Source organism: Pipistrellus kuhlii, unplaced genomic scaffold, assembly GCF_014108245.1.
Source record: "Pipistrellus kuhlii isolate mPipKuh1 unplaced genomic scaffold, mPipKuh1.p scaffold_m20_p_7, whole genome shotgun sequence".
NCBI lineage: Eukaryota > Metazoa > Chordata > Mammalia > Chiroptera > Vespertilionidae > Pipistrellus > Pipistrellus kuhlii.
The window spans coordinates 54,013,020-54,027,558 of NW_023425573.1; the positions used below are offsets into that span (position 1 = coordinate 54,013,020).

General features: G+C 40.1%; 1 protein-coding gene across 46 annotated transcripts in view; it reads left to right on the forward strand.

Moving 5' to 3' along the window:
- The window catches only part of NEB (nebulin), a 183,330-nt gene extending 172,099 nt beyond the window's left edge, over positions 1-11,231 (forward strand). For 19 of the 46 annotated variants that reach the window (XM_045575785.1, XM_036422266.2, XM_045575783.1 and 16 more), the window contains 12 exons: positions 637-729; positions 1,723-1,815; positions 2,393-2,485; positions 4,099-4,191; positions 4,480-4,572; positions 4,899-4,991; positions 5,823-5,930; positions 6,034-6,217; positions 6,527-6,619; positions 7,471-7,617; positions 8,111-8,217; positions 10,452-11,231. In XM_045575785.1, the coding sequence (XP_045431741.1) occupies positions 637-729; positions 1,723-1,815; positions 2,393-2,485; positions 4,099-4,191; positions 4,480-4,572; positions 4,899-4,991; positions 5,823-5,930; positions 6,034-6,217; positions 6,527-6,619; positions 7,471-7,617; positions 8,111-8,217; positions 10,452-10,625 (1,371 nt within the window). In that variant the 3' untranslated portion in view covers positions 10,626-11,231. The remainder of the gene's footprint in view (positions 1-636; positions 730-1,722; positions 1,816-2,392; positions 2,486-4,098; positions 4,192-4,479; positions 4,573-4,898; positions 4,992-5,822; positions 5,931-6,033; positions 6,218-6,526; positions 6,620-7,470; positions 7,618-8,110; positions 8,218-10,451) is intronic. The other 27 variants (XM_045575794.1, XM_045575799.1, XM_045575802.1 and 24 more) reach the window with 13 other exon arrangements.
- Positions 11,232-14,539: the final 3,308 nt, after the last annotated feature.

Consider the following 14,539-nt stretch of genomic DNA (forward strand, 5'->3'; position numbering starts at 1 on the left):
TTTTCTAAGTAACCCTTTGTGTTAATTATTACACAAGCTGCATTCAGGCCATGTTGTCCAGTGGTGCACAGAACCTTTATGACAACATGGAAAATAAACAGTGCTGTGTATTTATTAAAACCTTGACTTGTAGACTGGACCACCTCCATCATTTGAAGTTACTTAGCAAAAACCAATTTCGCCATACTGCATAGTTTTGGCCTGGCGTTTTGAATATCTGTTCTGCTGTAAGATATTCTGTATAGGAAAAATAAATATTTGCCAATCTAATACAGATGTTCTGAACAGGAAAAAGAAATATTTGCCAATCTAATTGAAAGATAATCTCCCTATTGTACACTAAGCATTTTAGTGCTCTTGTGAAATTAGCATTTGTATCTTTTTAATTACTTCTTGATACAGAAAACAAACATTGAATATATGAGTTAGACTAAATGCTGAATATCGGATACTACTGGCACTGCAGCTATGGATCCATGGTGCATGTTGTTCTCCAGATGCGTGCTTGGAAAGACAGGCTGAAGTTGTCTTTCTTGTCTGAGGTCCCAACCTTCTTATTCGGTTTCCTGTAAGACAGAGCGGGAAGGGCTGTGCTGACTGCTCTTGTTTTTCTGGATGCTTTCTTGTGTCATGCAGGTGTTGTATAAAGAGAACCTCGGGAAGGGGATCCCGATTCCCATCACTCCAGAGATGGAGAGAGTCAAACACAATCAAGAAAACTTTAGTTCGGTATTTAAAAGGAAAAAAAAAAATCCCTTAACTATTTTTTAAAAACATTTTTAAAAGATTAATAGCTATATTTTAAAATCTAATCAGCTTATCCCAATAAAAACTTTGACATGTCTTGTTCGCAACTTAATGCTGCCATTTCCTATGAATTCGTTTCCCCATTTTGGTTAAACATTAATATAATCATTTGACTTTTTAAAAAAGTGTTCAGTATTACAGCCCAGCTTTTAAAAGCATAACATTCTCAATGCCTAAGCACCCACATTTACCCTGCTTTGCCAATTTGATCTGAACAGAAGCTTACAAACATTTATCCTGCATCTGTCAGGCAGTTTGCCTCATTTCCTATTCTATCCTCTGTGCCTACTGGTATTTGTACAGACTTTTTCAAGGTGTTTTTTGTTTGTTTGTGTGTTTGTTTTTGTTTGTGTGGTTTTTTTTTTTTTTTTGGCATTTTGGTATTACTCTCTATTTGCCTTTAAAAGGATTAATTTTCCCCAATATGTTCACCCAAACTAAAAATTAAAAACTTGGACTTCTTTTGAAAGTCAACAAAAGAAGATGTGTGTGTACGAATCTTCATATTTGTTTATAAAACCCAAATATCCTTATGTGTTTTGTTAATAACATTTCCAAATCAAGAATAACCTCCTTGGTTCTCTTTCTGTCTCTTGCCCTTTTAATGTCCCTCCTCCTCATAACAAGCTGAGAAGAGCTGATCATTCCCTGTTCTCTCCTTTGCTCATTGCTGCAGGGATTAGTTCCAACAGCGCCAATTATAAAACTTTCCTTCCCCATCTCCTAGTGTTCACTGCTCTTTCCTGCATTCCCTGGCTTTAAAGATGACTCTAGGTACAGGTTGGATCTAGATTCTAGAAGCTTGTGGGATTTCCCTTCCTCTAACTCACTGCTCTTCCTTTTGTTCCCAATGGCTCCACAGAGGAGCCAAGTGGTTGATGGCTCTCTTTGTTCTGGATGCTTTTTATCATACAGGTGCTATACAAAGAAAACGTGGGAACAGGAATTCCCGTCTCCATCACTCCTGAGATGCAGAGAGTCAAACAAAATCAAGAAAACATTAGCTCGGTATTTTGGACAGAAAGGGAAAAGAAGATGTCATTTAACCTCATAATTGAATTGATACTAAACATTTATTCTTTTTGGAAACCCACTTCCCTTCCTTTGCTTCTAATATACCTCACTTAGCAAAAGGACATACATACAACGCTTGCATTTTTATACTACTATCAACTCAATTTTTAATTTTTCAGTTAATCCTGATTTCTCTGCCACTTGGTATTTTAAAATATTCATATTTTTAAAACCACCTTACCTTTTCGTTTGCTTCAATAACAACAAAACTGAGTTTTAACAATCTTAGAGTCCTTTAGGAGGTACTGTGCTCATAGAAATGAAAAAATAACATGGATAACTCTCACAGCCTTACCCACTGCAGCTGAGGTCCTTGGTGTCCTAGCGAGTGTGTTCTGATTCCAAGAATGGCTGCCATTGAAGTAGCTTGTGGCATCTGGTCCGTGTATAACTCCTGGCTTCTTAGACTATGGTGTAACTTGGCAACAAGGCAGCTGAACTCACCCTTAAAATCTCACAACAAACGAAATGTTACTTATGGTTGTTTTCTGGATGCTTTCTCATCACACAGGTGTTATACAAGGAAAGCATGGGCAAGGGAACCCCTTTGCCTGTCACTCCAGAGATGGAGAGAGTCAAACACAATCAAGAAAATATTAGCACGGTACTTTGGCAAGAAAAGAAAAAAAACAAAAACAAAAAACTACTACTACTTAAAAGTGATTTAAAATAATATGTATTAATCCTCCTTTTTAAAGACAACTTAAATTTTGTGATTTTTTTTTTTTTATCACATTTATCCCTTTTCCCTATAGGGCTACCTTAGCTTTAACCCCGTAATAACAAGATTGCTTTAATCCACTATTTAAAATCCTAATATCAGGAAGTAATGGATTTTTCAATAAAATATTGTTTTGCTCATCTCTCCCCAAACTTACTCTCTAGTCACTACCCCCAAGGTCTCTTTGTTTTCTGTATTTGTGAAATTTGTGAAATTTGGGAGGCAGCACAGTCGGTGGAAAGGGCTCTTTGTGGTACATTGGAGTTGTGGGGGGCGGGGGGAGTTTGTATGTTTTTGTGCCTATGACTTGAGGTTCTAATCTACCCTGTCAGATTTAGACAAAGAGACCTTGGGAAAAATAATCCCCATCCTCTTCTTCAGAAATAATGTCAAATGAAGATTCAGTAGTGGTTTTGGCAAATGGTTATTAATTAACTTAAAAAGGAAAGTGTCACTAGAACTGACTTTTGTTTTACCAATTTGAGTTCTTTTTGTCTTCTTCATGATCTTTAACTGCTAACTTAGTAAGCCATTTCCTGTAAGCCTGTGCTCTGCAATGTTCTGTATGTTGATACGTGACCGGGGTTGGGTTTGTGTCGAGATGACACGAGCTTACGTAGTGAAGAACGCTGTGGCCTCACATGAGCACGGTCTACCGGTTTCTACAATAGTTGTGTGCCAGCATCCCCTGGAGGGTTTGTTAAATCGGACTGCGGGGTCCCACCCCCACTGTTTCTCATTCTGTAGGTCTGGTGTGGGGCCAGAAAATGTGCCTTTCTAGCAAGTCCTCAGATGCTGCTGACTTTGCTGCCCAGGGACCCTACTTTGAGAACCACCACCTTAATGGAGGTCTTCCTCTAGCGCAGCATTTCCAAAACCTCCCGGGTCCCCAAGAATAACACTGAGGGGAGACGTCGAGGTTGAGGATTTGTCATGATGTGTTACCATATGTTTAATTGACTTACCATACAGTGACATCATTGCTGAGAAGTTGGATGTTGTAGTAAACTGAAGCAAGAGGCACAACACCATGATAGCGAGGAGGAAAGAGAGGAGATAGCTTTTGCTTGTTTAAGGACCCACGGTTTTACTGAGGTATCCATCTGAGTTTAAGTCCTGCAAAAAGGTGGGGTTCCTCACTATGAAATCTGGAGCAGTCTCCCCCTTCTCATTGGCATTCCAGCCCAGGCCCCTCAGTGCTGTTTAGGGGACCTCGCAGGTGCTGGAAGTTCATGGACCAGGGCAGGGGGAAGGGGGTGCAGGCTGCAAGGATGTCAGCGCAGGGTCCCGCCCTGGAAACGTGTGTCTTGCTGTTAACTACGCCAACTTCCTTTGGAAGCATATTCCTCTCCGTCTAACCTCACTGCCCACATGGCTTGGCACCCTGAGCCTCTTGGGTTTCCTGTTCTGTTTAATCCTTTGGTGACTGTAATTCTTTTTTTTCTTCTTCTTCTTCCTCTTCTTTTTGCCTTTTTGGTTCCGTTGGACTCATGTAGGTTTTGTACAAAGAAAATATGGGGAAAGCCACCCCAACCCCTGTCACTCCAGAGATGCAGAGAGTCAAACGCAATCAAGAGAACATTAGCTCGGTATTGTCTTGAGAAAGTGCTTTTAACTTTTGCAAAGTAACCCCTGCAGTTTGGCCTGCTCCTAACTCCATCCCAGGTTAAAAAACAAACCACCTGCCCGTTTTCTAGAACCTTCTCTAAATGACATACTACACTTAGCCATTAACTGGCTTTCAGCTTTCTTCTCGAGAGCTGTCCTCACTAATAATAATCGATTAAACACGGGATTTGCTCACCCCAATTGCATTATGTGTAATAGCCTGAAAATTGCCTCCTCCTGACTTTCGGGTACAACTTTGTATCTCACAGGTGCTATACAAAGACAACCTGGGGAAAGCGACCCCCACACCTTTCACTCCTGAGATGGAAAGAGTCAAACGCAATCAAGAAAACTTTAGCTCGGTATTTCAGAGAGGAAAAAAGAAATTGCTACACTTTTTAACAAGCCTGGCCAAGATGGGTTATACCACTAATTTACCTCACTGTGTTCCCCAGACTTTTGTTTATCCATTAAAATTCTTCTTTTCCTACTTAAAAACAGCCAACCAACCAACCCTTCCAGCCCAAACTCCACCTTGTGCTTTATTCAGTAACATTTTAATGGCTTCATCTTCCTGAGGTGTTTCTCATCGAGTGTGATATAATTGAGCCATAATACCAGCTAGCTGATGGCTTTCAGGAATGGTTTTCTGCTCTCTGATGCCTGGATACTCTCTTGGCCCCTCTAGGTATTGTACAAAGAAAACATGAGAAAAGCAACTCCGACACCTGTCACTCCAGAGATGGAGAGAGCTAAGCGCAACCAAGAAAACATTAGCTCGGTATTTTCTAGGATTAAAAAAAAAAACAAACGTGTGGGGTGGGAGGGAATGCAACAACTTGGACAATAACATTTTAACTTCATAAAAATGTGCACTTCCTTATTCCACTGAAACTTTACACTGAAATTAACACAACTGTGCTTTTAAATTCCAAATGGTCGTGCTAAGACGTAACAAGTTTTCTCGCCCCCTTTATGTTCCTCTGAGGTAGTTTTATGTAACCGCCTGTAACAAATTGACTTCCTAACCCCGCCAGCCTTCCTTTCCTTTTAAGGTACCTTAGGAAACAGGTAATACTCTGAAATGGATGCCTTCTCTGGTTTTGATGTTTTGGGTGTTTCGTGTCTGAAGGACTTTGATTTCTGTATTTGCATATGGGTTCATACGATAAAATCTTGACATAAATCTAAAAAAACAAACAAACAAAAACCAACCTCGATTACTTGTTTTGAAGGATAGTTCTTTCAAATGCCATTAGCACATTTAGCACCAAATACCATCAGACATGCTGGTGCTACAGTTCCCAGCAAATTCAAGAGAACACTTCCTTCCTTTTCCCTTCAAAATTATACTGTGCCTCTTCTCCTTTGAAAATGAAAGTTACATTTTCAAAGTCAAAATAGATCCTCCTGGATGCGAGCCCTGCCCAGCCACCCTCATGATAACTTGCTCCATGTTACTCAGGGGTCTTGCTGGGTCCTTCGGACTCAAACTCCTCCCCTGCCCCCTCTTCCCAGCTCCTTGCACCCCCACCTGTTGGAGAGGGTTGGAAGCTTCAGAGTGAGGACAGCACCATGACCTGTGCTCATTCGTTTTTTCCTCCTTCGCCAGGTTCTTTATTCGGATAGCTTCCGGAAACAAATACAAGGCAAAGCTGCCTATGTCTTGGACACCCCAGAGATGAGACGGGTGAGAGAGACCCAACGCCACATCTCAACCGTGAGTCGGGCACTCTCAGGATGGGTGGGCCAGCCTGTGGGCACACGGGGCAAAGGAAATGACCCGCCATCATGTTTTCACAAAACAATTCGTGAACTTTCAGGTGAAATACCATGAAGACTTCGAGAAGCACAAGGGCTGCTTCACGCCGGTGGTGACAGACCCTATCACTGAACGAGTGAAGAAGAACACGCAGGACTTCAGCGACATTAACTACAGAGGGATTCAGAGGAAAGTGGTGCAAATGGAACAGAAACGGAATGACCAGGATCAGGAGACTATCACAGGTGACTGAGCCATAGTGGGGAAATGGACTTGAAGGTAAGGGGGTAGTAGAGGAACAGAAGTGAATTATCTATCATGAGGCAAAGGATAAAGGATTTCAGTTTGTGTTTCATTAGGTGTGAAAGAAAACCTGTATTATTTCATGACTTGCAAGCCTGACCTCTCTTATTTATGCTTTGATCTCCTCCTCCGAGGAGTCACGACTAGAACCTAAGCTAAACCAATCCTCCTATGATTAAGTTCGTGCCTAGCTCTCCACGTCATTGAGAGAGTCCAAGAACATCTGCTCTGACCCTTCATCTCACTTTCAGGTTTACGTGTCTGGCGAACTAATCCTGGCTCAGTTTTTGACTATGACCCAGCAGAAGACAACATTCAGTCCCGAAGCTTACACATGATTAATGGTACGTTATGCCACAAAAGAGTCACAACAAAAATGTCACCATTTAGTGGGCTGGAGCCAATGACTTTCTGAAGTTCCTTTCCTCGAGGGTTTTCAATTTCCTGAGTTTCCCATTCAGCATAAAAACACCTGATTATTGGACCAAACTCATATCTAGTCAATTTTCACTGCCTCAGTGTAAGTCTTCCTCAGTGTAAGTCTTTCTGTTAGAGAAATAATGGGGGGGGGGGGGATACATAGGCAAAGGGAAGAATGGATTTGACCTTTAGCAACTTTCTGAACTGTCTTATCTCAAAGATTAGTCATTCAATTAAAGAGGTCACATGCATGCCTTTATACCTTCCATTCATGCTAAAAAGTCAAATAGCATGTAGTGCCCGTCCTCAAAGGATTTACACTCTAGTTTACTGATGAAGAGAGAGAGTAAACCAGTGGTTATTCCCTGACTGTATAGTTTGAAAGGTCAGAACACATAGAAAAGGCATCTAAAGTGACTTGGAAGTGAGGGAGGACTTTCTGGAGAAGGCACAGTTGGAGTGTGAATGTGAGTATGACCATGTGTTCACTTTGGTGAGGCAGGAAAATGGGCTGATGGAGGGAAGGAGCAGTCTCAGGGTCAGACTCTGGGATTGCCAGCCTGGCTGTACCTGCCTTTTGGCTATTAAACTGTTCTCTGGAAACTGAGGATGACACCATCTATCATAAGTGCTTTGGGGGTTTCATCCACGGAAAGCTACCTTAAGACCATACTTGGTAACAAACAAACAAAAACCAACAGAGACTCAAATACTGCTAGGGATTCCTGCCATCAATGTTTCATCTCTGCTCCTTCTCTAAATCTCACCCGCCCAGCCCAAGCTCAGCGCCGGAGCCGGGAACAGTCGCGATCAGCCAGTGCTCTGAGCATCAGTGGCGGCGAGGAGAAGTCTGAGCACTCAGAGGGTGCCCACCTGTCCACCTACAGCAACGGCGGCATCTTCTTCTCCGCAACCTCAACAGGTACAAGTGGGTGGCGCTGACTCTGACAGCATGGTCAGCCAGCTCACTGGCAGTTACTGTAACAGAAGCTTTGAGTAATAAATAAATCTGGGTTCTTTCTTCTTCCTGTTTTTTAAAAATATATTTTTATTGACATAGGAACAGAGTTGGAGACATAGAAACATCAATGATGAGAGAGAATCATTGATTGGCTGCGAGCCTGCAATCCGAGCATGAGACCTTGATCAGAATCAAACCTGGGGCCCTTCAGTCTGCAGTCTGATGCTCTGTCCACCGAGCCTAACAGGCTAGGGCTGGATTCTTTCTTCTAATGAGAGAAGACTAGAATTGTGGCGGGGGCACATGAGTTAGATGTTTCATTTCTCCTTTCTTGGAATTTATTATTTTTAAATTATGGGAAAAGCCAGCCCTGTTCAGCAGCTGAACATAGATTTAGTGATGTCTGGATTTATAAACTATTTCTAATTATAAACTATTTCCTCCTTCCTTTCAGCTTACAAACACGCAAAAACCACAGAGCTCCCACAACAGCGATCATCTTCAGTTGCCACCCAACAGACAACGGTATCCTCTATCCCATCTCACCCATCTACAGCTGGAGTAAGTAAATAATAAAGAACTTACTCAAATCATTCTTACCTTTTGTAAGTACAAAAATAATGATAGGTATTCTGATTTTTTTGCACCAAACTTTCTACTTTTTTTTTTTTAACAACACATCTCAGTTTCATAGCAATATCAGAAAACCTTCATTACAAAAAAACTAGAATTAATTATAAAGCATTATCCAATGATTTAAAACAAAACAAAAAAACAACAACAAAGCAAATTATTAGTTTGGGCTCTTTGGTCCCACCCACTAACTTAAACTGAGATGTATGCTGCTTGGAATCATTCTTCAAGAATATACAGTATGTCTGTATGCACATCACACACATGAACATGTCTTATCTTAGACTTCTCCTGTTAATATATATATTGAAAAGTTAAGTCAAATCATGTCCACAATTCACCAAGCTACTTTAAAACTCTCAATTTAAGACCCTAGATCTTATTCACAATAGCACAAATACATAATTATTTAGGGTTGAAATGAATATTTGTATGAAGAAAACTCTATTAAAAGATGTAAATGAAGATCTAAAAAAATATTGAGAGCCATTATATTTCAGAAGAGAATCTTATAAGGATGTCATATCTCCTAAAATAAATCTATAAGTTCAAGGCAATAAAAATCCCAAAAGCATTTTTTAAATATTGTATGTTAAACCTAAAATTTATTTGAAAGAATAAAGATGCAAGAATAACCAAGTAAATTTTGAAAATGACAATAGGAAAGGACTTAACCATGTTAAAAGAAATCATATGCAAAGCTATCATAATTAAATCATCATAATTAAATATGGATTTAGCATGGGGATAGATTTTTGAAAAATATAAAGTCCAGGGAGGGTGGAGGGTGGAAGTTGGAGATGGAAGACAGTATAGGGGGAATAAATGGTGACAGGGAAAAAATTAAAAGAAGATAAAATCCAAAAATGAACCCTAAAATAATTATAAATCAGCATACTACTGGTATGCTCCCAAATTCCCAAAGTGAGAGATACCTGCAATATTGTTACAGTTTTTCACATTCTTCTACAAAACACAAGTTTGACCTCCTCCAAAGAGAAAAAAAAAGTCCCATATAAACAAGTCCACATATTTCACATGGACACATATCCATGTTGAATACATTAATGTACTAGGAAGTTCATCATTTAAAATGTACAATTCAAAAAAAAATGTACAATTCCATTGGATTTTAGTTCATTCAGAGTTGTTCAACATGACCATAATGCAATTTTAGAACATTTCATCACCCCCCAAAAATACCCTTGTATCCATCAGCAGTCACTCCCTTATCCCTGGGATTTTCCCTCCATTCTCTATCTAATACTATGTATCCACTAATGTACTTTCTGTCTGTATATATTTGCCTCTATGTACTTATTGACATTTCATATAAAGGAAATCATACAATAGAGATCTTTGTGACTGGCTACTTTTACTTAATGTTTTGAAGATCATCCATGTTGTATCAGGTATCAGTACTTTATTCCTTTTTATTGCCAAATATTACATTGTATGGAAATAACCACTTTTTAAAAAATTCATTCATCTTGGTGGGCATGAGTTTTAATTTCTTTGGCTGTTGTAATGCTGTTGTGAATTAGTAAGTGTATACAAGCTTTTTGATGGACATATGTTTTTATTCCTTTTGGGTCTACACCCTGGGAGCAGAATTGCTGGGTTATATGGGAACTCTATATAACTTGGGAAGAACCCCAAAACTATTTTCCAAAATGACTGCACATTTTACATTCCCATCAGCAGTTTAGAAAGGTTCCAATTTCTCCACATCTTCCCCATCACCTTTTATTTATTGTCTTTTTTGCTCTTCACCATTTTGGTGTGTGAAAAATGGTATTTCATTCTTTTTTATTTGCAATTCCCTTATGACTAGTGATGTTGTGCATATTTTCATGTGCTTAATGGTTCTTTATATACTTTCTTAGAATTTAGTTCCTTTGCTCCCACCTTGTGTGTGTGTGTGTGTGTGTGTGTGTGTGTGTGGTATTGAATTGTAGTTCTTTAGATATTTTGAATAGTAATCCCTTATCAGATATATGATTTGCAAATATATTCTGCTAGTCTTTTCACGTCCTTGTTGGTGGTTGTACATTCTCTTTTGTTTATGGAGTAAGTCATAGGAGACCTTAAAATTGAGAGTTTGGGTTAATTGTGGCAAATCTAACATATCTCCCCCCTTTTCTTTCCACCCTCACAAATAGAAAATCTTCCGCGCCATGTACGACTACATGGCTGCTGATGCTGATGAGGTGTCCTTCAAGGATGGAGATGCTATAGTGAATGTTCAAGCCATCGATGAAGGTTGGATGTATGGCACTGTGCAGAGGACCGGCAGGACCGGCATGCTCCCAGCCAACTACGTTGAAGCTATTTAGGCATTTCAAAGCATCATGCCTGCCTACAGGATCTAAACTCCTGCAGTCAGGATTTCAGTTTAGATTCTCCACTATTACCAAGTTCTCAAGCTGCCTAATGATTTTTTGTGTCCATATGATTTTCTGTTGTACCATCTTACAATTTGTTCATATATGTACCTAAACAATTCTCCAGTAAAAAGGTTAGCACGACTAATCTGTCCAGTTATTAAACTGTTTTACTTCATTATCTTCTAGACTTTCATATAAGACAAAGGACAACATTAAATCCATATGTTCATTATTTTTTTAAATTGCCACTATCAAACTTTCTTTTGGGTTTTAAAATCAAGTTTAATTTCAGAACAGACATTTTAAAAGTGTCTGCAATGTTATATTATTGCTGTATCAACCCATTTCTGCATTACAAAATGTTCAACATTATTTCTTTTCTAAAACAACGTGAACATGTACACGTTAAAGGGGAAATGGCAGAGATGTTCACCTTTTCCATGCTTACTGAATGCTGATGCTTTTATTTATAATCCAATTCTGAAGTTATAAGCTGATAGTCAATATAAACTGGTATAAGCTAGTAACTAATAAAATATATCATTCTGCAATAAATGCCACTGATGGAATGAGATTTATTATTTTTCAATCCTCACCCAAGGATATTTTTTCCATTGATTTTTATAGCGAGTAAAGGGAGAGGGAGAAACAGACAGAAACACTGATGTGAGAGACACATCAATTGGTTGCCTCCCACAAGTCCCCGACAAGGGCAAGGAACCTGCAACTGAGGTACGTACACTTGACTGGAATCGAACCTAGGGCCCTTCAGTCCACAGGCCAATGTTCTATTCACTGAGCAAAACCGACTAAAGCAGCATTATTTATCTTTAATAGTTTTATGATTGTCTACAAATAAACATTTCAATAAAGCAAACATTTCACTAAAAAAATGAAACTAAAAAAATGTACTGTTTAAAATGCACAAGCATAGATTTATCAAAACTCTGTCCATACTTGTGTTCCGCAAGTTTCCTTCGTGGCTCAGCTTATAAAGTTTTAGAAACATATTGGATCCAATCCTAACCTCAGGTTCTTTCTCTTCTGAATCCAGTGAGCTGGCTTTGGGTGACAAAGATAATAGGTGGGCAAAAAGTGGAGTGCCAGACAATGATGCCTTAATGCTCAAGTTAGCAGAGTATCCTTTCAAAAAAAGATCTGTCCATGTTACTTTAGAGCTGTAGTAATACTGCTGCTCCATGAGGCGGAATGCAGGGGGTCCTCCGGTTACATTGGAGATCCGTTCCTACGGCGCCACAGAATGCAATTTTCGCCATTAAGTCGGAACCCACCTGCATAAGCACTTACCTCACTCACATGGAGCACATACATAGCAGTAATGAAGTGAAACAGTCAAAAGAAATTAAAAGATAACAATGCCTGACCTTTACTTGTGGTAAGTAAATAATAAAGACTGGGCAATGGACCTAAATAGAATCTTTTCAAAAGAAGACAGAAGGAAGGCCAAGAGGCATATGAAAATATGCTCAGAGTCACTAATCTGAGAGATGCAAATCAAAATGACAATGTGTTACCATCTCACACCTGTCAGAATGGCTATCATCAACAAACGACAAGTGCTGGCGAGGATGAGGAGAAAAAGGAACTGCTGGTGGGAATGCAGACTGGTGCAGCCACAGTGGAAAACAGTATAAAGTTTCCTCAGAAAACTAAAAATGGAACTCCCATTTGACCCAGTAATCCCACTTCTAGGAATATATCCTAAGAAAACAAACACCTATCAGAAAGGATATAGGCACCCCTACGTTCATAGCAGCACAATTCACCATAGCTAAGATTTGGAAACAGCCTAAATGCCCATCATCAGATGAGGGGATTAGAAAACTAAGTTACATCTATACAATGGAATACTACACTGCTATAAAAAAGAAGGAATTCTTACTATTTGCAGTAGCATGGATGGAACTGGAGAGCATTATGCTAAATGAAATAAGCCAGGTGATGAAAGAAAAATACCACATGATCTCACTCATTTATGGAAAATAAAGAACATTATAACTCAATAAACGAAAAGATAGATACAAAGGCAGTATAGCACCAAACAGACTGTCATATTACAGCGAGAAGGCTGGGGAGTGTTGGAGGGCAGGGGGAAAGAGATCAACCAAAGGACTTGTATGCATGCATATAAGCACACCAATGGACATAAGACACTTGGGGTGGGGGGATGAGGACATGTGACAGGAGGTAGAGGAGGCTGAGGGAAGGTCTATGGGGGGGAAAGGGATATGTAATACTTTAAACAATAAATTAAAAAAATAAAGAACACGAAGCACATGTCATACATTGAAATGATGGAACTTTTTTACATTGAAATGATGGAACTTTTTTTTTTTTTTTTAATATGAAATGGCAATGTAACCACAAAATGATGTACTATGTCAAGTCCGAAGTAACCTGAGGACTGCCTGTAGTAAGAAGCAGGAAAATTCCTTGGCAAATGGAATGGGACACCGAGACAGACAGCTGATTCAAATTGGCCTCACCAGTACCTTGACTCACCTGCTTCCTTCTCCCTTGCATGACCCCTCTCTTAAGCATTAAGCCCTCAGGCCCATGAAGTTCTGATCAGCACCCAATAATCTTAGGAACAAAGCCTCAGGTCTGTGATCACAGAGACAGAGTTTTGGTCAAATTAGGGGAAACATCCAGGTGTCAGTTGTGTTCCAATTCCAGGCCCAGAAAACCAGCAAAACCAGGGGAAGCAACATCATGACTGACAGCAGGACCAGATGCAATGACCAATGGCCTGCTACCTTAGCACCAACCAATCAGTAGAGACCATGATCCTAACCTTATACTCTCTTTTTTATAGAGGGGAGAAACATTGATTTCAGAGAGACACATCAATTGGTTGCCTTCCCATAAGTGCCCAACTAGGGATTGGACCTACAATCTAGGTAACGTGTCCTGATGGAATCATATGCCAACCTTCCTATAAAAAGGACGATACTCTGGCCAGGGCTATCCTCTCATTCTGAAGAATTGGTATATTAAGGGACACCCCTGGAAAGCTGATTTATATTCTGTTGAGATCTTTCCCTGAGACCTCCTAAAATTCCTCCTTTAGTAAACAAACAAAAACCTTTAAGACAAAGGACCCAAGGTGAATTCTCTCTCTAGAGCTTGCCTGTGCCTTCTTTCTTCAGGCATGTATCTTTGCTTTCTTTTCCCTAAGCTCTAAGGGTCACACAAGACTTGCAACCAGGGTAGTGAGCAGCAGCAGCTCATCCCGAACTAATCTTCTGAATCTGTTTCCAAGAACCCTTCTTTTGCCGTTGTAACTTATTTCCCGAGTCTACACAGTCCAGTGGGCTCAATACCTCTGGCTCTATGACTTTCTAAAAGGCAGTTCTCTGAGCAGCCTGCTCAAATCTCCTCTTAGAGTGCACTCTCACTTTGCATGTTAAATCAACTTCTACCACTAGAGTTCCTGGCTCTGAATTCTTTCTTTTTAGAACTCAAGAACCAAGAACAGACATTGCTGGAAGGTGCACAAACTCTGCTAGGACTCTGGGCAGTCCACTGTGACTGTCATGTAGGCCTCCGCTGTCCCCAGAATCCGGCAGCATCTGGGATTCGTCCAGGGCTATGGCTCAGCATGCAGAGCCTGCACCCACTATGTAGATGGTGGGCCAGCCTATGGGCATCACAGTGATGTGGTGTCCACAGACTTCTTAATGTGTCTGAGACTCAGGGAGTAAACTAGTGAAGAGTGCTCACACTTGCGAATGATCTGCGACTACACCTGTTTGGTAGGCATTGTGTGAGATGCTGGGGTTTGAGTGACGAACAAGATACAGTTGGTGTCCTGATTAAACTTACAGACGCTAGAAAAAGGC